Source organism: Ambystoma mexicanum, chromosome 10, assembly GCF_040938575.1.
Source record: "Ambystoma mexicanum isolate Mex_15411 chromosome 10, UKY_AmexF1_1, whole genome shotgun sequence".
Lineage (NCBI taxonomy): Eukaryota > Metazoa > Chordata > Amphibia > Caudata > Ambystomatidae > Ambystoma > Ambystoma mexicanum.
This window is the reverse complement of record NC_090932.1, coordinates 1,502,408,284-1,502,431,288: the sequence shown is the minus strand read 5'-3', so window position 1 is coordinate 1,502,431,288 and position 23,005 is coordinate 1,502,408,284. Positions and strand designations below refer to the sequence as shown.

At 41.7% G+C, this 23,005-nt stretch overlaps 1 protein-coding gene across 12 annotated transcripts in view; it reads left to right on the top strand.

Moving 5' to 3' along the window:
* PITPNM2 (phosphatidylinositol transfer protein membrane associated 2) overlaps positions 1 to 23,005 on the top strand; it is a 1,944,277-nt gene that overhangs the window by 1,861,070 nt on the left and 60,202 nt on the right. For all 12 annotated transcript variants that reach the window (XM_069619654.1, XM_069619653.1, XM_069619649.1 and 9 more), the window contains 3 exons: positions 2,301 to 2,450; positions 2,567 to 2,750; positions 21,582 to 21,710. In XM_069619654.1, coding sequence (XP_069475755.1) covers positions 2,301 to 2,450; positions 2,567 to 2,750; positions 21,582 to 21,710 — 463 coding nt within the window. The remainder of the gene's footprint in view (positions 1 to 2,300; positions 2,451 to 2,566; positions 2,751 to 21,581; positions 21,711 to 23,005) is intronic.

Sequence of the window (23,005 nt, the reverse complement as noted above, 5' to 3'; positions counted from 1 at the left end):
AACTGTCAAAGGAAAAAGCAAGCTCGGGAGTGCTTGAGAGCACTTTCGCTGGGCTGGCTTTGGCTCGTCCTTAAAGGGCAAAAGCTGGCGGGTCGATGCCCCATCACCTATTGTGGAGGAGCCGCCTCTAGTTTCCTCTGTTCAATAATGTTATGCTGGTTTCACATTATAATTAAATCTGTATTTGTTTACCTGGCATCACAAATGTATGGGGGCAGTGTAGACACTTAGGACCCAGAAATGTGTGATGCCAGTCTAAGAATTGTTGGCTGGGGAACTGCATGCCTAAATGTGCCTCGGGCCACTCCTGTGACTTCCCACACTTTGAGGTCACCCTAGGTGACGTTCCGGAGGCGCTCCGGCTCAGCTGTGCAGGAACCAAGAAGCTCTGTGCTTCCAGGTTACTGTTCATGCTGTGCAAGAGCTGGAGGGCCTTTGTATAAGGTGGCTTCTGGACCGGGCTGCAGTTAAAGATAGAATGTTTTATTGTATGTATATATGTGTATGTGAGTAGTTATGTATGTGTGCATGCAAGTGCTTTTATCTGTAAGTGTGCATGAGTGAGTGTGACTGTTATATGTGTGCGCGAGTCAATGAGAGATATTAATAGATGTATGAATTTGTGTGAATGCAAGAAATGAAAGAATTTGTATGAATGCATGTGTGTCAGAGACGGGCTTCTGATTGTGTGTGGTTGCTGCCGGAACATGCATGTTTTAAAGAGCATCAAGAGTTAAGTAAGCATTATAGGTTTTATTATATGGCAAGACTGACCTACGTTGGTGGGCCAGTCTGGATATACTATGGCATGGCATGGTTTAATGAACATCAAGAGTAATGCAAACATGGTGTTATTATGTGGCTAGACTGGCCTACTTTGGTGCAACCAGTCTGAATATATTTTCTGTCGTGTCATTGTATTGTTTACTGGCATCAAGGGTAAAGCCAGTATGATGAGTGTTCATGCGTGATTAGACTGGCCTATATTGGTGGATCCAGTCTTGACATTGTTGCTTACTGTGGCATGATCATTTTACTGGCAAAGCCAGCAGGAGTATGTTCTTATGTGGGGATTCTAGCATATATTGGCAGAGCCAGCATGAGCATGTTTTCCTATAGTATCAATACTGACATTATGCCCAAAGCAAACATGAGTATGTTCTGATATGGGAATGAAGCCAGCATGCAAGTGTATTGACACAGTCAACATGAAAAAAAAAATTATACTGGCATATGTTGTGGGAAAAGCAACCATGAAAATGTGTTTAAAAATGCTTTTGTGCACTTTTGGGGACTTGCCATTGTTCAATTTTTTTCATGAGTTACCCTATAAAAACCAATTGCAAACTGTGTGGCTTTTTACCCAGTGTACCGAAACAATTTCTGTTTAATGCATGACTTGAACCCAATAGTTAAAAAAAAAATGTGGGTGGAGAACGCCCTCCTTCCCCGAACAACCCATGGTTGGTTCAGGCTCTCTCGCTATGCTCGATCATTCGCACATATTTGTGGGAAACATTTACGCCCCTCCAATTAAAAACATCACCAGCTTCCACTGGGGGCAACACTGGCCTGACCTTTGTTGAGACTGGTACTGCCCTTTTCACAAAGCAATATAGATGGTGCATGGTAATGTGTTGTAAATCTACATTTCCAGCAGAATTAAATGATGCCAAGCCAATGTTGCAAATTTGCAAAGTAACTGCTTTGTTGAGAGCTCCTGTGGGAAAATGGCAAACTCTTTTAAGGCAATCTCCTGATAACTGCCTCCACCTGTCAGGAAAAAGGAGCAGGTGGTTATGTAAGCAAGCAGATTAGCTTGCTTACATAACCATCTGCTGATGAGCGAGATCTCCCTTGCTATGATGTCAAAAATCTGATCATATGGCTGCTGTCAGGTTTTAACTACTGCAGTCATATTTTGAAAATGTTTATTTTTTGGTGACTGAGTTAGCAAAAATAGCTTTATACACCTAGACTGGGTCCCTCACCAATTGCTGCTGCTGCTGTTGTAATCCATGCAAGCTCACTCTTAATCTCCTTATTCCTCTGCTCCACCTTTCCCCGTTACCACTCTTCCCCTCTTCTCCCCTCTTTGTACTGCATTGCCACTCTTCCATATCACTGTTGTAATGTATGCTTTTGTTATTACTGTTGTTACCTGTAAAGTGTTAGTGCCCATATCTCTAGGAATACTGTTAATCGATACATATAACAAACATCAAAGTCTTCTAAACTACTTTACCTTGATTAGAACATTTCCAAAATAAGTCTAAAGAATGTATCATTCTCTGTTATAGGGGGGACCACACCTATGCAGACAGCTATATGACCGTCCTGCCAAAGGGTAGTGAATTTGTTGTGTTCAGCATTGACGGCTCCTTCGCGGCCAGCGTTTCTATCATGGGGAGTGATCCCAAAGTCCGAGCTGGAGCAGTGGATGTAGTAAGGCAAGTAGTCACAATGAAAATGCTCTACAGCTATAATGGCATTTACAGGACAATGTTATCTTCTTACTCTGAGCCAAACACAACAGCAGTAATGTGTTAAATCTTCTTTCCTGCAGACACTGGCAAGATCTCGGCTACCTCATCATCTATGTCACAGGACGCCCAGACATGCAGAAGCAGCGGGTTGTGGCATGGCTAGCACAGCATAACTTTCCCCATGGGATAGTTTCCTTTTGTGATGGCCTTGTACACGACCCATTGCGACATAAGGCCAACTTCCTGAAAAGCCTGATCACAGATGTGAGTTATTTAGAGTATAGGCAAAATAATAACGCATCATTTGTTTGTTCAGCTTATGTTTTATTTTATCTTTGACCCATATGTCCTCCATCCATTCCTTTCATGTACCTGTTGTCTTCCACCTGCAATATCTATTAAATAAGACCAATGTGAGACACTGCCAAGACAGTAAGGGTTTTGTCTCCGCTTGTCTCATTGGTTTGGTTCCCTTCTGCTCCTTTCTGATTTCTACCTGCGCTTCAGGATTGTTGGGTGTATGGTGCCCCTTCCCTTGCCAAGTGAGGACAGCCCAGATCCTACTGAAGCAGCTGATAATGCTTGATTCTTCTGAGTGCTTTTCATTTTTCTGTACCTACCACCAATAAAGCAAACAAAGCAAACATTCATTCATTATGTAGATCAAGTTTTGTTCAGGCAGTGGTACAGAACATAAAAAACAATTCTTTACCTACTACAAACGAAGGACCTATTGGAACATTTTCAGTTCTTGATCTAGAACTGAACCTCCTCCTAGCCCCCCCCACATATTGCGCACAATGTCAATTGAAATCATGTGTTCGAAGTGAAAAGTATGTGCTTTTCTTTGTGTACATTTGTTTACTGATTTTGACACACATAAACAATAAAATGTAATGTTTAAAATACAGCTTGATAACAAGCAGGGTTTAAGAGTCCTGTTGTAGTTGTAGCACATGACAGAAAAATACAGAAACAATTCTAATCATAAATCAATGAGGTTAATGTGCAGTACTTATAATATATACTGAAGACACCAGAAACAATTTCAGTATTATGTTTATTTAATTCATGTGTAAAGCAGGACCAGTAGTCTTTGGCTCTTGTGTTCGTACTCTGTAAATCTCTAAATCGTTTCTTTTTCCTTACAACTGACTAATTCTTTAAAAGGGACATTGTTTTTTTTTTTACAGAAATAGCACCATAATATAGTTCCTATTTAATGATTTATCTTCTGTTTTTTATCCAATAAAAAAGTGTTCATATTCTTTTTTCAAAGGCTTTAATTGAGCATGTATCACAATTACAAGGTGCAAGCCAATCAAACATAACCTGCAAGTACCATGTGACTAAAACATTTTCCCTAACAATGGAGTCAGAACAATGAATAACGAAGATAATGTAAAGTAGTACCATAGGTTAACCTGCAACAGGCATAGTACCTAGAGTTGTAAAACATTGCTTATTATTTTTAAATAAGACAACAAGACACAACAACACATCTAGCAAAACCAAGAGACAAACAAGTGGAAACGGGTAAAAGTAGGAATGACTGAATCAGACATTTAGATCATTTAATGGAGTCCATATGTCCTCGTACAGCTGAAGCGTTTCCTGCCTCACCTGCATAAGCATTTACCTCGCAGACAACAGAGACTTCCAATCCATTACTCACATGTTGGTTTCCAGACCTTCAGGATTGCTTTTTAAGCTAATATCAAAGCTTGGTATATCCTGACTTTGCTCCCATGGGCGTCAGGTCCAGGTTATAGAAATCTGCAGGCGCTGCTGAACCTCACATAATCTCATGGATGTTGCTTCTGCAGCTAGTTGAACAGCTACATCTGAAACACCCCCAAGCTGAAGGGGGAGTGTATAAAATAATAAAATCTACACTCTTCTTCACTGACTGTTTTCTCAAATCTGTAGCAGGGTTAGGCATCAGGTTATAGAAATCTGAAGGCGCTGCTGAACCTCACAGACCCTTTCGGCTGTTGCTTCTGAAGCCAGTTGAACAGCTATATCTGAAACACCCCCAGGGTAAAGGGGAAGTGTGTAAAATAATTAAATCTACACTCTTCTTCACTGACTGTTTTCTCTTATCTGTATCAAGGTTAGGGGAATTTGGAAAGGAAACAATTGGGCAACTGGTGAGATCAAACTCAGGAAGTTGACATCATGCACCAATCACTTTCCTAACCCTGGACCCGTCCACCAGCTAGTTCCATAGTCTTCCTGAATTCTTGTGTCCACTCTGCTGCTAGTCTGAAGGGGGTTGTTCTCAGACGTTTTATTATGAACAACCAGTTTTGATGTACAGATTTCCTTTGTTTTAGTTTTTCTGGTTCTCCAATCCTTATTGAATACTTTTCACCTAAATTCCCAGAGAGAGCAATACTATTCATAACTGCATACATTTACTACAACCTAAATCTAAAATCTTCCACGAAGCTAGCCAGTCTAAATCGTGAACTGAACAGTGCCTAATGTAAAAGTCAACACATGTCTTTTAAAACTTTTCAGAAAGGGTTTTTAAAAAGTCAGTAGTTCTCAGGCTCTGCCAAGGGGAACATAGGAACTGGAATCCTATTCAGGCTTTTGTCATTCAATGCTTGACATCCCGTGCATGCGTGAGCTGAGCCGTTGCTGGCAACGGATACTAATGTGCTTAGCAGTGTCAACACGAATCACCAGCGCAGTAGCACGAGTAGTGTTCTCAGACGGGGCGTGCACACCCGCTGTGATGTCCTGCACCGCTTTGAAAGATTCAAATGCAAGCAGAGCGTCCTTCTTACAATTAGAGTGCAAGCTACAACTGTGCTGTGATGAAAACAACTGCACAGTGAAGAAAGCACTACCGACCAAAAATCATTGTGAGAGTCGGTACCAACTTCAACCCCACATCTGGTGGGCCACACACAGCCTAATTAGTTAAACCCTCAGCAACAACACGCTTAATATTCAAGACACCCTTACAGCTCTACCACTGTTCAAATTACAGACATGTTCTTTTTATTAAAATATTATGTTGATTAGCTCCACTGAGGAGCCTCCAAGAAGCTGGGCTTGCTGGTTCCCAAGTTGGCATGAAAGGCAGTTTAAAATGGCTTTCACGTGACACTCCTGACCAATCACTATCTTTAATTGGGACAATAAATCCTTCCTGGTAGGGGAAACGGTTAAGGAAGACTTCCAATAAGCCCTGCTCCTAGTTGGACCCCCACCCTTCCCCTAAGACTTCTCTACTTAACATATTACTGTAGTATTAGTAACGTAGTATAGTGTTGGGCCACCTTTGAGACCTGACAGTATCCCTCCCACAAGGTCCCACCTCAGGGCCTTGTTTTAAAGGGTACCTACCATGATTCCTCGCCACCAAGTGAGGTTCATGGACCTGAATGGAGCTGCTTCCCAAGACCTCTCCTCTCAACCATAGCCTTTCCATTCTATAAGCTATTGTAAACCCCTCCCTCCATACTGTTTGTGAACCCAAGGCGGCCCTATCTTTATATTCCTCTGAGCTAACTAGAATAACGATTGGGGGCAGGACATCTACTAATCAAGTTCACCTATGGAGGTTCCATGTAATAATGTCCCCGCAAAAATATCACCATGCAAAAACATCGCCGAAAAATGGCTGTTTTTTGTGGGGACATTATTACATGGAACATGTGGGGGCCACCCCCAAACCTTTGTTTTTTCTTCATGGGGAGCGGGGGACACCCCCGCAACCCACGCAGCCCCTGTCCCCATATATATGGTGACCCAAATAATATCGCCACAACTTTTTCCCGGTGATATTATTTACGGCGACCATATATATGGGGATAATATTACCTGATACCCTTCTGGAATGGTTTCAGTAGGCTTACATGAATAGATGAATAGGTGGGTATATCTTCAATTCCTTGGGTAACTTGAATCTCATCATCACTGAACTAATTTCTCTCTCAATTTCAAAAGGGCAGATAAAACTAGCACTGAACTTATTTTTACCTTGTAATCAAAGATCTTTAGTGGACAACTAGACTTTCTCTTCCACCATATATTTTGGACCTGCTTGCCGTTTACAACCAGTGAACAACATAAACTGACTTTTCTTCATAATTCATAATCTCTCCTCTAGATCAGGGTTAAAACTCTATTTCCTATCAAGCTCCCACAGAAAACTATGATTGAAACCATGATTAACAAAGAAAGGAGACAAGGTGGTTGAATCTTTAACTCAATTGTTATAGAAAATCTGTGTCATCCAAACCACCTGCACCCAACCCCTGTGATCAAGACAATAGCACCTTAAGTATTTCTTCAATTCTTGGTTGACACATTCTGTTTGGCCATTGGTCTGATTATGGGACCCTGATGACAACTTCTTTTCAACCCCTAGTTCCTTGCAGAAGGCCCTTCAGAAGCTAGAAATAAACTGGGGTCCCCTATCCGAGATCATCTGAGTCAGCAGCCCATGCAGTCCAACCATTTACTACAGAGCTGCTGAGCGCAAGTGCCATTTACTTTTAGCCTGATGTGGCAGATTAAGGAATTAAGCTGTGGAGAAAACCAGCGTCAGTCCCTCCAGTAGCCAAGAATGAGGCCATTCACTATTGTGCCCTACCAGGTGAGAAACCCTGCTTGATGGGGCAACCTCCAGCAAGTTTGACTATTGTGATATGAGCTAAGCTGTTTAGGAAAGTTCAAGCTTAGTCATTATCCTCGTCTTCCTCTCAAAGCCAGCTAGGTCGGCATGATTTCGTTCTGGAAATAGCAGACTAAACGTTTTATAAGAACACTTCACTGAGTCTGGGACAGACTAATGAATAAGCCATTATGGCAATGGCGAATTTGAAATTATGGAAGGAGGTGAAAGAAGAATTTTTAATCCTGGCTGAGTTTCAAGCTGGCTTTTGTTCGGTTCTGGCAGATGCACGCCAGGTCGCACAAGATATGATAGAGGCTTCATACCACCACCTTGACATAGCGGCTCAGGGCATGGCCATAGGAGAATCTATGCGATGTCAGTTTCCCCTTGTTGTGCTTTTGTCGAGCCATGTAGGGGAATACCTTAAACTTACCTGTCCCCGGACCCCCTCGCACAATAAGCTGTTGGACTCAGACAGGCAAAAATAAGACATATAACAAACGATAGTTGTGTTAAAGATTATAAAAAAGGCTTGTTATAGGCCGTTTATTTACTAGACATAGGTATACACATATGAATACAAAACACCAAATAAACATATAGTTATACAAGAACATGGAAAGAAAACATCATCACTGTTAATGCTGCTGCAGAAGACACCTTCATCTTAGCCACTACGACACTGCTTAGTCCCAGAGCAGGTAGGCAAAAGAGATCACACACAATAACGGGGTCTGGAGCGAGAATACATCACCCGGGGATCCAAATTCTGACGGACTCTTTGATATACACGTCTCTTTTATGGGGGCTTATCCCCGCCTCTTTCAGTTATGACCACCCTGGGGGTGAAAGCAGATCAGAAGTAAAAGGAGCAAAGAGTGGAAAAAACCAGCCAGAAGTGGAATAACCCAGCTTCCCTCTCCTCGCATTCATTCCCAGGACCCCTTATCACTGCACCTGCAGAGTGCTCTGACTCCCTTTTCAGTTTGTTCTTCGGTGGACAATACCATAACTATTCTCCACAGTAAGTCCATTCGGCAACAATATTTACATGACCTTGCTTTGCCTTCACTGCCAGGATGCATCTCTACTCCGATGAGCTTGCTGAGCTCACGAAAAACATAGGCTTTCTTACAGTGATGGAAGGTGAATGTCCAAGATGGCTCTTCAACTCAAATCTTGCATAAGCATTAGACTCCATCCCTTGGACAATCAACTACCATAACCCGACGGAGGGGCAGGAGGCACTCATAACCATTCGATCATGCTCCATAAATGCGGAATACAAGAAGCGCAACAGCAAAGACCTACTACCAACGTAGAAGCATCAAAAATCAAAGCAACTGCCACCTGCAGGGCCTCAGGAAGCCACGCAAACTATTCTTCCCACCAGCTTCCGGCCCTGCTTTCTGCAACTCGGGCCGCCAATTCTTGCAATGTTTTGATATGCTTTCCAATGGACCTAGAATGGTCCCCCAAATCAAAACAACACATTGTACTAAAAGATGTTCTAAAGATTCCAGTTGGTTATCGCCACACAGGCGGCACATACGATTAGGACGCGCTATACCCATCCTCGCTCCTACAATCTCCAGAGCATCACACACATTAAACCTCAGTAGGAGATATTGCCTAAAGATCTGAGAGCTTGGATACGCCATAATATATAGTGGCCTGGTTATGCGTTCTATTCTATCTTGGAGGAAGGAACCACTGTGACTCTTAGTGGACAAGGACACTTGTGCTCATAACTATAGTTTGGAACTTTCAAACTAAACCAACCTTTGAACCCATGAGCATGCCTTAACCTTGGTCTATTCTCGTATTTCACCTACCATTTGTTATTTAATGTCAATATTTAACCTAGGGTTTCCATATTGTGGCAACGATCGATACGCAAAAAGGCCTGTATGTTACTTACTTTGATTGTAGCATTGTATAGCAACCACAGTTTTTCGTAGCACATGACTATTCTTTTAATACATTCTGCTACTATCCCTTTTAAATCAAATTCCAAATATAGGTATTGGACTGCTAACTTTTGTGGCATCCTAAACAATTTACGTAAGATCTTAGCTTCAAACTTTCTCAAATCAGTGAGATAATTGTGGCTCCATACTACAATGCCATAGTGCAATATCGGGTTAATTTTAGCCGTGTATAACAACAGGATCTTATAAGCAGAAAACCTCCATTTTTTCCCAATAAACACACTTATGTCATTTAAAGCTTTCGTACATTTTTCTTTCGTTTCTGCCCAGTGCTTTTGCCAGTTCAAATTTTCATCCACATATACTCCTAAGTATTTGTAGACTTTCACACGTTTGAATTGGGTTGGCTCAAAGGGCCAATTCACCCTATTTTGCAAATTTTGTTTACCTGAAAAAAGCATGATTTTGCTTTTCTCTATGTTCAGTTCCAGACCATTTTTGTTAGCATATACACCCAATACATCTATAATGACTTGAAGTGCCTTAGATGTGTGGTCTAACAGAAGCAGATCATCTGCGTATCCAAGCCAGCTTTCAGTTCCAGAGCCCACTTTTACCGTACAAGTATGCACGTTCTCAAAATCCCTACTCATATCAGCCAAATAAAGATTAAACAGCGATACTGCCACTAATCAGCCTTGTTTCCCCCCACAATAGGTTGGCATGGTTGGCAATAGCTTGCCCCTACCATCTAGACGGACCTGTATCGAGGTCTCAGTATGGAGTAGCATTAGCATTTTTAGGAGGTCTGACGGTATATTCCTTTTAACAATATTTCCCATAACGTGTTCTGAATAACGGAATCAAAGGTGGCACTTAAATCTATGTAAGCACAATACACATTTGATTCTCTCCTTTGCCATGCGTATTCAACTGCTGATTCCAGAATAAGCAAGTTGTGGGATGTGTTGGATTTTGATCTAAAGTCTGTCTGGTTTGGGGCCAAGATGTTATTTGCAAGGATCCAAGTATTTAGTTCGGCCAACAACACACTGGCAAAGAATTTTGCTGGCATGTCTAGCATCGCTAGCATTTGATAATTTTCTGGTAGGTTCCAGACACCTTTCTTATATACTGGTAAGATATGGCTCATACACCAAGTATCCAGAAGTTTGCCACTGAGTCCGATTTGTACAAACAAATTATACAAAGCGTGAGCCCAGATTCCTGTGGACAGTTTAAGAAGGTTATTACACAAACTGTCAGGACCAGCCACCCGCAAATTATTCAGACTCTCAATGGTGATAATAATATCTAATATGGATGCCTTACATTCCCAAATATTAGATGGCAATCTCACTGGCTCATCATTTTGTACAGTTGGACCCAATGTTGATTCAGTGTGCATTGCCCATAGGGATTCTGATATGCAATTTATCAGCAGATCTATTTTTCGGGCACCTCTTATCACATTCCATATCACTGTAGTGTTTCTTGAGATTGCGAGGTTGGCAATCTCTTGCCACCTCTCTCTTTCACATTTCATTTTATGGTTTTTCATCCATGTATGATAGATATGTCTGTGTAATAGATTTAATGCATGAATTTATCTCACAAGAACGCTTAAATGCCTAACGAGGGACAGATCGCTTCTGCAACATGAGAACGCAACAGTTTTTTAGCCTCAGCAATCTTGCTATCATAGAGATGGCTTTTGTTAGATACCTTATTGGTCCGCTCATATACACTTTTATAAGTTCCTTTTTCACTAGTTATTTCATGTATACTAGTCATCATCAGTGAAAAGGCTGAGACTATATCAGACACCTTGTTATCACTTATAACAGCATATTGCTGGATAAATGCGGACTCTGGTCTTATGACAGCCTGATTTGCCTTGGCTGAATTTATTGGATTCTACTGAATACGGTTTTGGCTCCCATTTAGGTAGATATTTCCATTTAAATCATATGCACAGGGTTTAATTTCTGTCTTTAGAAGTTTAAGGAATAGACATATAGGTAGATGGCCATGTTCATCACATGGGACAATGGCCAGGTCCTCAACCAGAGATAATCCCCGGGAATTAACTAACACATAATCTATGGAGAGGCACTACCGCCACCAGCGCGGTTGCAGGACAAATGTGCATCACCAGGGCAGTAGCCATTTAAACGTGTAAAGCCATGCTAATTTAGCATGTTCACCCATGGCCTTTCTTGGCGATTAGTCATAGGGTGTCTAACAGGAGCAGAGATGGTATTAGTGCACTGGTCTGTGTTACATTTGTCTATTTGAGCATAAAAATCACCCATAAGCCATATTGGTATGCTGTGTGAATAAAGTTCCAAAATATGCGACTCTTTCTCAACATTAGTGTTAGTAGCTACACAGTTAGGAGGATTGTATATGTTTACTAATATTAGGGACAGCTGCATATATGAAATTCTTTACTGCTTGTATCATAGATGTCGAACCCTTATAGTCAATAATAGTCCATGGCTGCCTAACGGAAATCAAATAGTCCTCATTTGGGTCGGCCTTTTGGGCCTTGAGTCGCTAGCTACTGAGCAGTGTTACGGCCATCAAAGTGAACAGTGTCAACCATCCATGTTTCTTGCAGGGCAATGATTGAACAGTTGTCCATCTGAGACACTAAACCGTCATCCCTGAAAAGATGGACGACACCTTGTGTGTTCCAAAAATACACCAAGTCAACATCATCGAGACAGCGAGGCAAAGTGTTGTTTAAAAACAGCCGTAAACCATTGCCAATATCCATCTCCTACCTTTTCTGCTTCAGCGCCCTCAACAGATCCCACAGTAGCACGAATACCCAGTGATCCATGACCCTCTCAGGCCTTAATGGTACCACCTACCCCATGGTTAATTGCACTACCACCTGGCTGTTCTGTGGTGTTGCCATTAGCAAGGGCAGAAGCTCAAGACATGTTATTATCTTTTCTTGAGGGAGGGGATGCTATTTACGCAATTTGCCAGGAATATCCAAGCCAATACAATTCATCCTCATATTTCAGAATGTAATCTAATGTGGCCTTAGATTTAAACCAGACATTTTGATATATTTACAGATGTATGTTCAACCTTGTCAGCATTCCTTATGTCATCAGATGTTATTACTCTCAGAGCTGCAACAGTATGAACAATATATAGTACTGCTGCTCTATTAAGTGGTGGCATTTAAACACTACGGGACACAGGCTGTAATTGTAGTGCCTTAAACAATTCGCTGTTCGCTCGAGCAGAGATTACTGGTAAAGGTATTATTGGATTGACTATTTAAAATGTCCATATATCGGTAAGCTTAGCTTGTGTCTGTGGTCCTGCTGAGTCTGTACATTTGCGACCCTGAGCAGGACAACCAGCTACACGACCCGTGTTCACACCCAAATCACCAAGCCTTCCAATCGGCATATCACAAACCTCAGGTCTCGGCTTACCCACAGGACTAAGTGGATTGTGCTCCGCTGACAAAGAGCCAGCTGTTTGCATACGAGCCGGCAAAGAGACAGAACCACTTGTGTCTAGCTCTATCACATTGCTCAGCGCAGTTTTGTCTGTGACTACACAAGCATTCATACGCAATTCAGACCGTTTAGCATACATGAATACTTTCGAGGTGACTTTAGTTTTGCGTTTTACCAGTTCACCTTTCTTTGCACTTTCACCATTTTCCCCAAGTATGTGTCGGAGAAACATTTGGGTTAGGGATATCATTTTGCACTATTTTCTCACTAGCCACATTTACTGTGGGCTCAGTATTAGAGCCTTGATCTCGACATATTTTTCGACTACGATTTATGCTCTTATGTAAGAGAACAGATTGGGCAGTCAGTTTATTTTCTAAACGCTCACATTTAGCTACCAAAGTGGTAAGAAGGTTTTCAAAAGCCCAGAACATATCGGCCAAAGTCATACTGTTAGTGCTAATGTCATCCATACTCTTGTCAACAATGTCTAGCGGGCAGGCTATTGTATTAATCTTAAATTCGGTCACACCCAGGTTAATCTTCGAACCCTCTTGCATTTCTCCATTACCATCAGGAGGTTTGTTATAACCCTGTGGTACTTATAGCCTTTCCTCAAAGAAAGTATGTGGATCAATATTTGGGACACATCGAGTAGAAGAGAGATCCATAATATCTCCCATATATTCAACCTCAGGAGCATCAATAGACAGATCTATATTATTACTGGATTCAAGACAATTATCAATATTGTCATGGCTGCCCCATGTATCATCACAGTAACAAGTGCCTTATCCAGTGGGAAAGTGTTCATAGCTTCAGTGGGCAGTGCTAAAAGAGGGTGGTCATGTTGGTCTTGTTGAGAGAAACCCAAGTGAGAAGACACTTGGTCTACTAGACACATTAGTGGAGTCAATGGCCTCACCAGCATCCACAACCTCTACTGGCTGCAAGATTACAGTTTCAAGCAGCTTTGACCCCACGCAGCCCCAACAAGTCATTTAATTGCCCTACAATTTCTTTTGCCGTGGTTTCCTCCTCAATTCGGCTTAATGTGTGAACTTTAGGGAAAAAGGTTGTAATTCTTTTTTTACCTTTCTCCAGGCGTGGGTTTAGTAATAGTTTGTGGACTAAAGTGCAAGGCAGACAAGGTCTACACCACACGCCACGGACTCGGGCCCATGAACAGCACTTGCAAAATGGCACGTGTGTGAGTTAATATTGAGCTTCTGGGTAAAGAGGAGGAGCCTCACAAAAACGTCCTTCCTAAAACAAAGTGAAGGTAAAAAGTATATTAGCAACCTATTAGATTAGGTCAAACACTACGTAGCAGCACTGTAAGTAGTAAAGTCCATAAACGTCCATTCAAATATCCATACCACAGGTATCTTCCAATGCAGGAAGTTGAATGCAGGCAGCCGTACAGCACTTGCAAAATGGCACTTCGAAAAGGTGCACATATAGGGAGCCAAAGTGTTAATAATTTTGAAAACTAAACAAAGACAAAGAAACTGAAAGTCAAAGAGCTGTTTAACCAGAAACCATTGAAGGCAACTCAGTTAGGTAGATAAATAGGAAGAAGGAGATAAACCAAATACATTTCTCACAGCAGAATGCAGGATAGAACATTAGGAATAGAGAGCATAGTTAGGAAGACTCACATATAAAGAACAATAATAATGAAGATGAGATAGGACCAGGATTTGCAGCAGAACTGTAATAGAAGCAGAAGTTAACAGATGGTGAATTTTCTTGATGTTAAAGATATGAAAATGAACTGCAGCAGCAATCTGGGCTTGCAATGAAAATGGGAGTCAAGAGTAAAACAAAGAGTACGAGATTGAGGACTGATAGGAAACTGAAGTGGCGGAACAGAAATCGAGAGCGGTGGAGAGATAGAGGACGAAGCAGGAAACAATCCGATTTCTTTTTTTGTTTCAATTAAGACACAGGAACGGGAAGACATCCAAGCGGCAAGAAGGAAGACGCTGATGAATGGAGTCATTGAAAGGAGGAAATGTAAGCAAGATCTGTGTGCCATCAGCATAAAGATGGACACAAATGCCATAGTCAGAGATTAAAGAAGCCCAGGATGACGTATATAGTGTAAATAAAAGAGGACCGAACACCAAACCCTGAGGGGCACTGTAGAGGAGAGGGGATGGCCATTAGGGAAAGACCTTCCATGAAATGACATTGGAACGATTAGAGATATAAGAATAACACGATTGAAGAGCAGTATTTGAGAGACCCGTAGAAGAATGGAAAGCAAAGTAGGATGATCTTCCATGTCAAAGTGAGTGCTGAAGTCCAGCAGAACCAAGGTAGAAGAGGTGGTTGTAAGGTATTTCTGGCAACGCTCCGAACTGAGACTGGGTTGGTACATAATAATTGTTACTGTACCACTACTATACCTTTGCCGACTGTTAGACATACCTTGCTGTGCGATTTACACTCAACCTGATACTGGGGTGGCAGTGTGGGGCGGTGCCAGTATGTTTTTGTTTTCTGGAGGGTTATTTGTGTTGGTCCACTTCTTATGCATGTTGTTCATATGGCTTTGCATTGATAAGGTATCAAGATTGGTCCCTGGCTTCCCACAGGACACACTTTATTAGCACAAAGAACAGGCGGCAAGTTGCCTCTATTGACCCTGAACAAAGAAATTCTACACAGAAGATATGCACTGTGATGGTCTCCCCTGCCCGGTGCTTGGGACCGCTAAGAGGTTACTCAGCGGCCTGGGTTCCACCCTGCGTTTGTTGGGCCTGGACGCAGTATGTACGACGTGGTCCCCTGGTCACACTTGGTCCCTATCACATGGTAGAGGCAGTCACAGTGCCTTATTACAGACCAATCCTGGGGGCTTGGATTCTCCCTTCTCTACCAGCCATTTGGGGCAGGACAGTTCTGAAAGTTTTGACCCTTCCAACCTTGCATGAAACAATGCAGGGCAACAGTAATACGCAACCTCCCCAACCAAGATCACCTGAAGCTCTCTCTAAGCAGACCCACAACTTGAAAGTAGAACCCTGTACATTTAAATAGTGTCTGTTTCATTCACTCAAAATAAGAAGCAATGGTATTTAAAGTTTTACAAACAAGCCACAATACCAGAGAAGTATGCATGCAGAACCAGAGAGTGCAGCGGACACAAAGTTACGAGCTTACAGTTTTCTGCCCATGAATTGTACCACACAGGAATCGAAGATATCAAAGCACTGTCTCCCAGCAGAGCGTTTGTGTGCTAAAGAAGCATTGTTGTGAGTTCTCCATGCACATGCAGTCTGTACAAACAAAGGATATATATGCATACCTTACTAAGTGTTGCCCCAGCAGTTATCCAAGGTGGGGAAACAGGAGACCTGAAATCAGTAAAGTGGGTTAGAGAGGAGAGAGCAACTTCCTAGATTGCAGACAGGCCAGCTAGGTTTGGTCCAGCCCCTAAAGCCAAATGAGCCATTGCCCAAGTTACTGAGCACAGATGCAGACTCTCACTAAGAATCCCACCCAGAGGATACGAGGGCCCTAGTCAGCAATTTGGGTTGGATGAGCAGATTGCTCGAATTTGGAATGGGTGAAGACAGAGTAGCATTGGAGGAAGTAGTGGCTCAAGAAATGTGGGAGAGCAGAGAAGTGGCAGCAGTGGAGAGTGTTATGATGTCATTTTTAAAGGGAGGAGGTGTGTTATGATGTTATCTTCAATGTTATGATTTCATCCTTATGTTTCTATTCTCACTGTTTAGGAGTTCTGCGTGTGTTCCTAAACCCATTGTAGATAGTTATTCCCTGCTCATGTACATAGATACATCACTGTGCTCTGTGCTGTCAGGAGCTCAGTGAAATTGAATATTTGTAGCTCAAGCTTCCGGGACTTCCAGGGAGTTAGAAGTGATCCTGGAAGGGAGAGCCAAAGTCAGACTTGTACTCCTGAATGAATCTCCCAACTGAACTTCTTGTCTTGTTCCTGAAGTCATCATTGGAGTCCTGTCACTTCACAATACGCAAAGAGCAGAGAAGTGGCAGCAGTAGAGAACAGGGCGGGTGATGACAGTTAAGTGGTAAAGGGGGAGTTGGTAATATCATAAACGGAGAAAGATCAGTAGTAGGTGGTTAGAACTAAGACATTAAAGTGGAGGTGTTGACATGAGAAGGAGAGATAGGGCAAGAGGAAGGGGAGAGGGTTAAGCGGATAGAGGCCGTTATAGCATCTTGGGATATGAGTGAAAAGCAGGAGGAGCTGGTGAAATCCATGGGGAATGAGAAGGTGATAACATTAGAAGCGAAAGTGACACAGAGAAGGTAACATTAGGGAAAGAGTGGCACAGAGGAGGTGCAATAAGGAACATCCCGAGGTGCTGGTGATTATGTGGGTGGCATGGAGGAAGTTGAAAATGTAACATCAAGGGGAAAAAGGTGGCACAATGGAGGAATTGAAGCAAAGAGGAGGAGGGGGGTTGGAGGTAGTAATAGCAGGTGGAAAAAGCAGAACACACCAGGTGATAACACAAGAGGAGGACCGGGTAACGTCATTAGGTGAAGGAGGATTAGTAGAAAAAGAGGCAAGACTATCAGGTAAGGAAGAAGCAAGAAATCCATTACATCGCAGGAATAGGAAGGTTCTGGTGGGCTCCGTCAGCCCTAGGCTGGACCAGACGGTGTGAAGAGGAACGAGACGGGTTCAGTGAAATTATTGTGAGATCAAAGAGCTATGAGGTGAAGAACCAGCAGGAAGCCTAGGCAAGGCAAGACCACAGGGACCCCTCTCCAGCTCTCACTGCAGGCTATGTCCAATGACCCATTTGCTTGTGAGACTGCACATTTGCATGAGTCTTGGGGTATGGGATATGAAAGGCCTGCATTTAGACGAAACACAAAAAGAGGGTTTCAGTCATACTAAAGCCCCCAACACCAGGAATGGGTGACAAACCCCATCTTCAACTATACAAACTGGGACGATGAATCCAAAGGCCAGGAAAGCCTATGAACCTGCAGACAGAGGAAAGGATGTTCTGCAAAGTGAGGGAAACTGAGGGAAAAGCGACCCAATGCTATCTAAATGAAGAATCATCCTGACTACTAGTTTGTTCTTTGGTAAATTCCCATTTACATTTAAGTTGGACCTTCTTGTAACAAATTTCCAAAATAAAAATACTGAAAAATAAAGGATGGTCTTGATGTAGTTTTTGGTCCCAGGTAAGCCCTGTGACAGGATGCACAGAAGTGGTAGTAGGTGCCATTGGCTGTTCGATACAGGAGGAAGCAGAGGGCATATGGTGCTCTGCGAGGTAAACAGGTGCCATAGTAATCACTGGTTGCTGTGAAAGTCTGGTTGGTGCTGAAGCTTGTCTGATGATGATCTACCCCACTGACACTTCATTGTATCGTAGGTGTTACGAAGAGAGTGTAAACAGGAAGCATGCCTTCTGGAATACCTGAGTGATACGCGTTGCTTATTGGCACCTTTTTGTTCTTTACTCTGTGTATATGACTGTAACCTATGCTTGTTCTTTTACACCTTGTATATGCTTGAAATCTATGCTTATGTCATTTTGTCAAGTAACCTAAGATATGTGCCCGGATGCCCCAGGGCCAGGTGCGCTATACAAGTAAAATAAATACAAATACAAATTCTGAATGCATGCATGGGTTGTGCATGTAGGTGACGTTTAAGTGTTTGTTTGCTCCTCCATCTGTCCCTATGGGTCACTCCTGGATTTGTGATTGGACTAGGTATCAATCTTCTGAAATACATCTCTCTGCCCTCTCTTAAGACAAGGGGCCTCATTACACGGAAGGCGGTAATGGTTAACGGTCACCGTTAATGGTAACGGTGACCGTTAACCATTACCGCCTTACTACGAGGTCCCTTAGCGGGTTGGTGCTTTAACGCCTGCTTTTTGCCAACCCGCTAAGGGACGTTGGTGCTAATTACGGCACCGCAAAATTAGCACCTTCCCCATTCCCATTATGCCCTATGGGGCAGAAATGGGAATGGGGAAGGGCAGTGGTGGAAGGGGGAATTACTGCCCCGCCAACCTTGGAATGGGCCGGTAATTCCCCTTTCCACCAAGGCGGTGCCGGTATTTTACCGGCATGGACCAAGGGGCTAATAGCACCTTGGTCCTCCGCCTTCCGTGTAATGAGGTCAGGGTGTACATTCAACCTTTTGGTCATCATCAACCTCATCAGATTCATAGGTTGAAAGGGTGAGAGATGCAGTGGGTGTGCCAGGCTTAGAAACATTCTGATCCTCAAACGTGGTTGAATGCCCATGGCCCTGAGGCCACTGACCTACTGTGGAGAGCTGCCACTTCAAACCCTACTTATGTATATCCCCTTCAGAAACAGATCCATTGGGCAGCTCATCTTATGGAACCTCAACAGGGCCTTGCGAAACATGTATCTTCAACATACCTGTCTAGCCTGCATAGGGGTGATATGTTGAGGTTCAAAATAAACTTGATGCATACTAGAGAGATTTCAGGAGCTTGAACCAAAATTCCAAAAATCAATGGAGTCTGTAGACACTGTGCTGAAGCTGTAGAAACACTCAACCATTTATTAATTGACAGCCATATGTTACAAGATCTCCGAATTGACATGTATGCCAGATTTGTTTGATACGTTTCCTTATTAAATTTGGAGCTGTTTTGGTTTAGCAAATTAAATAGTCAGGAACCAATTTTAGATATTGTAATATTGAGATTTTTATTACATTGATGAAATTGTTGGGTGTAATGTTGTAAATGTTTTAACTGTTGTTTGTTTTGTCTTTTCTTGTATAAAAAGTTGTATAACTTATATGCACAAATAAATAAAAACTTTTATTTAAAAACTGAGGTTGGGCTTTGGGGTGGCAGCAGTGAATCTTCAGGCAAAGCCAAGTCAGTGATGACATTATAAGCCCTAGTAGCCACCTCAACTGGTGTTTCATTGATTATATCTGTAATTGATGCACTTCTTCTATTTGCTGCATGGTGCAGAACTATGCAGCCACCCATGATTTTTTCATCCCCTGCAATTGTAGCGGCCACTGTTCTTGCTGTAAACAATGCAACACGTTCTCACCTTCCCCTTCCACATTTGGCTGATAGTCTTGAGGACATCCTGATTGGTATTGCTTCTTGCATCACACTCTTCAGACTCTGACAACCCTGATAGTGAGTTATATTTGCCTCATCTGATAAATCAAGCTTCAATTAAGCTGCCGCAGTGCAAATTCCTCCTTTGTCCCGGTAGGTGGTTTCTTTTCCGTCACACAACCAATCATCCTGTCAGTAATGCCAGAGACAGATGACCCACACCCTGCAAACAATACTTTCAGCACACCCCACCCACTTTTTCCCTTCACCCAAAGTAGTGGCAACTAAATTAAAATGCATGTTACATGGTTAATGTCCTATGATTTTGTAAGTTGTGCCGGATCTCTAATGCCACCACAGCATAAAATATGCAAGTAAATTGGTGATTATCCTGACAAAGTGAAATCATTCTCAAATAAAACAAAACAAAGCCCATGCAAGGCTAAGCTAGCCTGCCATTCTATGAAATACAGATAATACCTTATAAAGAGTTTTGCAAGCAAAAATAGGGTACATTAAAATGCCTGCCCAAAGTAAAACCTTCAGATCTCAAATTGCAAAAGACATCACCCTCATACCCAATGAAAGATTGCCAGTGACTAGGTTAAGAGCTCCCAAAGTATGGCCCTTATATAGACATGCAAATATAGCCACCTGATTGATTACTTGTAGCTCACAACATTTTGAGAAGTTAGGCCAATCCCAAATACAGTAGCAATTCGGTTGTTTTGAGGTTCATCTGAACTTAATTGCCGAAATGTAGTCTGCTAAAGTCCTTTTTATTTTTTGCAGTGATATTCTCAATATGTAAACAATATATACAAAATATTTAAATAATGATAGTACCCAATGAATATTGGTTTTTCCAACAATGTTTCCAAGATTCAATCCATGTAGTGCATTGAGGTATAATGGGCACAAAAATAAGATATTGCTCTCTGCCATGTTAAACTCACAGTAACAAGTGCACTGTTGTTTAGTCTAAACGTGCAATTTCAAAAGATGAGCTATTGTGGTAATGTTAATCTTAATTTGATTATCAAAGTCACATCTCATTGCACATTAATAATATCATAGTATGGTTCTGTATTCTCTGTGTAAGACAGAAAGGATGGTGTACTTTCTACCTTAACCAGTTTGGCAAGGTTGATGCTTTTCTTGTAAGTATGCTTCAAGAGGTTTAACCCACTTAAAATAATCTTTTGTATGTCAACAAACCAACAGTCCAGTCCCAAAAGTGCCAAAACCATTACAGAAAATGATATGTTAGAAGTGTACTAAAGATGTCCTATGCCAGGGGTCTACACACTGTGACTCCGAATGTGTTTTGGACTACAACAGCCATTATCCCTAGCCAGCATATTCAATGGCTGGAGATCATGTGAGTCATAGTCCAAGACATCCTGAGAGCCCCAGGTATCAGACCCTGGTTTTATACGATTGAGTACAGTTAATAGGATAACTTTAAACTCACACTAATGATACCAGCCACACACTCTTAAGATTTGCAATCTTACTACAGCTATAGTAATACTTCATTTTTGAAAGTTCTGTAGCCTACACATATCTCATGGTTTGCAAGCAGAAATGGAGGGGTAGCAATTATTATACATTTTGTGGAAACATAGGTTTTCTTGCATATTGAGTCCTTAATAATGGATTTCAATGCTGCTGCTGAAGTGACTATAATGATCACAACGTCGTCATTGGGGGGAAATAGAAGTTATGTCTAGCTAGAGCATTATCATTATTTCTTTTTTGTTTTCCCTCTTCTGAGCATTAACGTCTGAGTTGATAGCAAAGTGTATCCTTTCGTACCTTTCCTGTTTAGAATCAATGATTATTCTGTCATATGTACAGGGTGATCCTGTAGCATCTCAGGTGCCAAGACAAACTTTGGCTCCAGACCATAGCTTTCAAGGTGTTCTGACCGTTTATCTGCTGTCTTCCCACAGTTGCACATGAAAGTTCATGCAGCATACGGATCCACCAAGGATATTTCTGTCTACAGTACTATTGGTTTGCCACCTGCACAAATTTATATCGTTGGCCGTCCAACCAAGAAATTACAGCATCAGTGTCAGGTAACATAATAATCCTTATTACTTCTAAGTGCACTATCTGAAATGCAGGTTATTGCCATCACTTTGATAATGTACCATTCTTATGAATAGTAGATTGATTTTATTTTTTAAATGCTTGTGACCAACTGTGTGATCATCTGGTGCAGGGAATGTTAGAACTAGTCTGTTTTCTCAGGCAGAGTCTTTCAAATACTCAGTTGTAGCTGTATTCACTATGATTATTCCAGAGTAACTAATATTAGAAGTGACCTCTCTGAGTAATAGCTTAGTTGATTATTTAAGGACCAACTCAACATGTATTACACTTACATTAGTTACTTTTTTGGGAGCGAAAATGAAACAATTCCAAAGTTAAAACTAGGAATCCCTTCTGATTTTTGAAAGGCTAAATACTTACATTCTTAATATTTAGTGAGCTAATGACTTCAATGGCCAAAGCAAATCTAGCAACAATTCGGATGAGGTGCCTGGATGAATATATCTGTTTAATAAATTTGTAAATAAATACCTGACCTAATAGGGTTTTGTAAGAATGTTGGGCTCATAGACTACATATTAAAAGGTTGTATGTACCAGCCGTCCCAAAGGGAAAAACAGCCTTTAAGCAGTTTAAGAATACACTGCAGGTGGTAACTTTGAAATACCTTTTGTGGAAGTATTTACATTTTTTGATGGGATTAAATATGCCCAATGAAGATTTTGCTGAAACTTTGTCTGAGCGCCCAACAGAAAAATTAAACAAAGTAAGTGCCAAAAACGTATAACTGTATTTGTCTTTGTCCCAAATAAGCTGTTATTTTTCGTGTTCCAAGAGCAGGGAACAATTTCGAATGGTCACTTGCTAGGGTTATGAGTAGCCAATACATTTGTTTTGTAATAACTAGGGCTTTACTTTAAATTGTGAATTAGAAGTATTTTCCTCACCATTTGTTGTAAGTTAAGTAAAATTATTTCTTGGAAAGTAAAACAAAAAGTAAATCCATTTACCAATAGGGGGTGTTGGAGGCAAGATAAAAAATAGTTTCCCCTCTAAAACATGTCTTTTGTAGTGCGTATTTTTGCATTTAAACATTCATACAAATTAAAAGATGCATAGTTCGTCTTCATATCAGGCAGTAAAAAATAATGTTTTTGCTCCTTCATGTGGCACCACCGATACGGTCATAAGCGTAGAGGGACAGGCTCATATGTGGCGGTTTCCTATTTTCTGGGGACAGTAGACTGTTTATTAAAAGTAAAAATGGCTGCTATTCTGCTTATCTCTGGGGCTGATATCAGCGCATAACCTCGTAGTG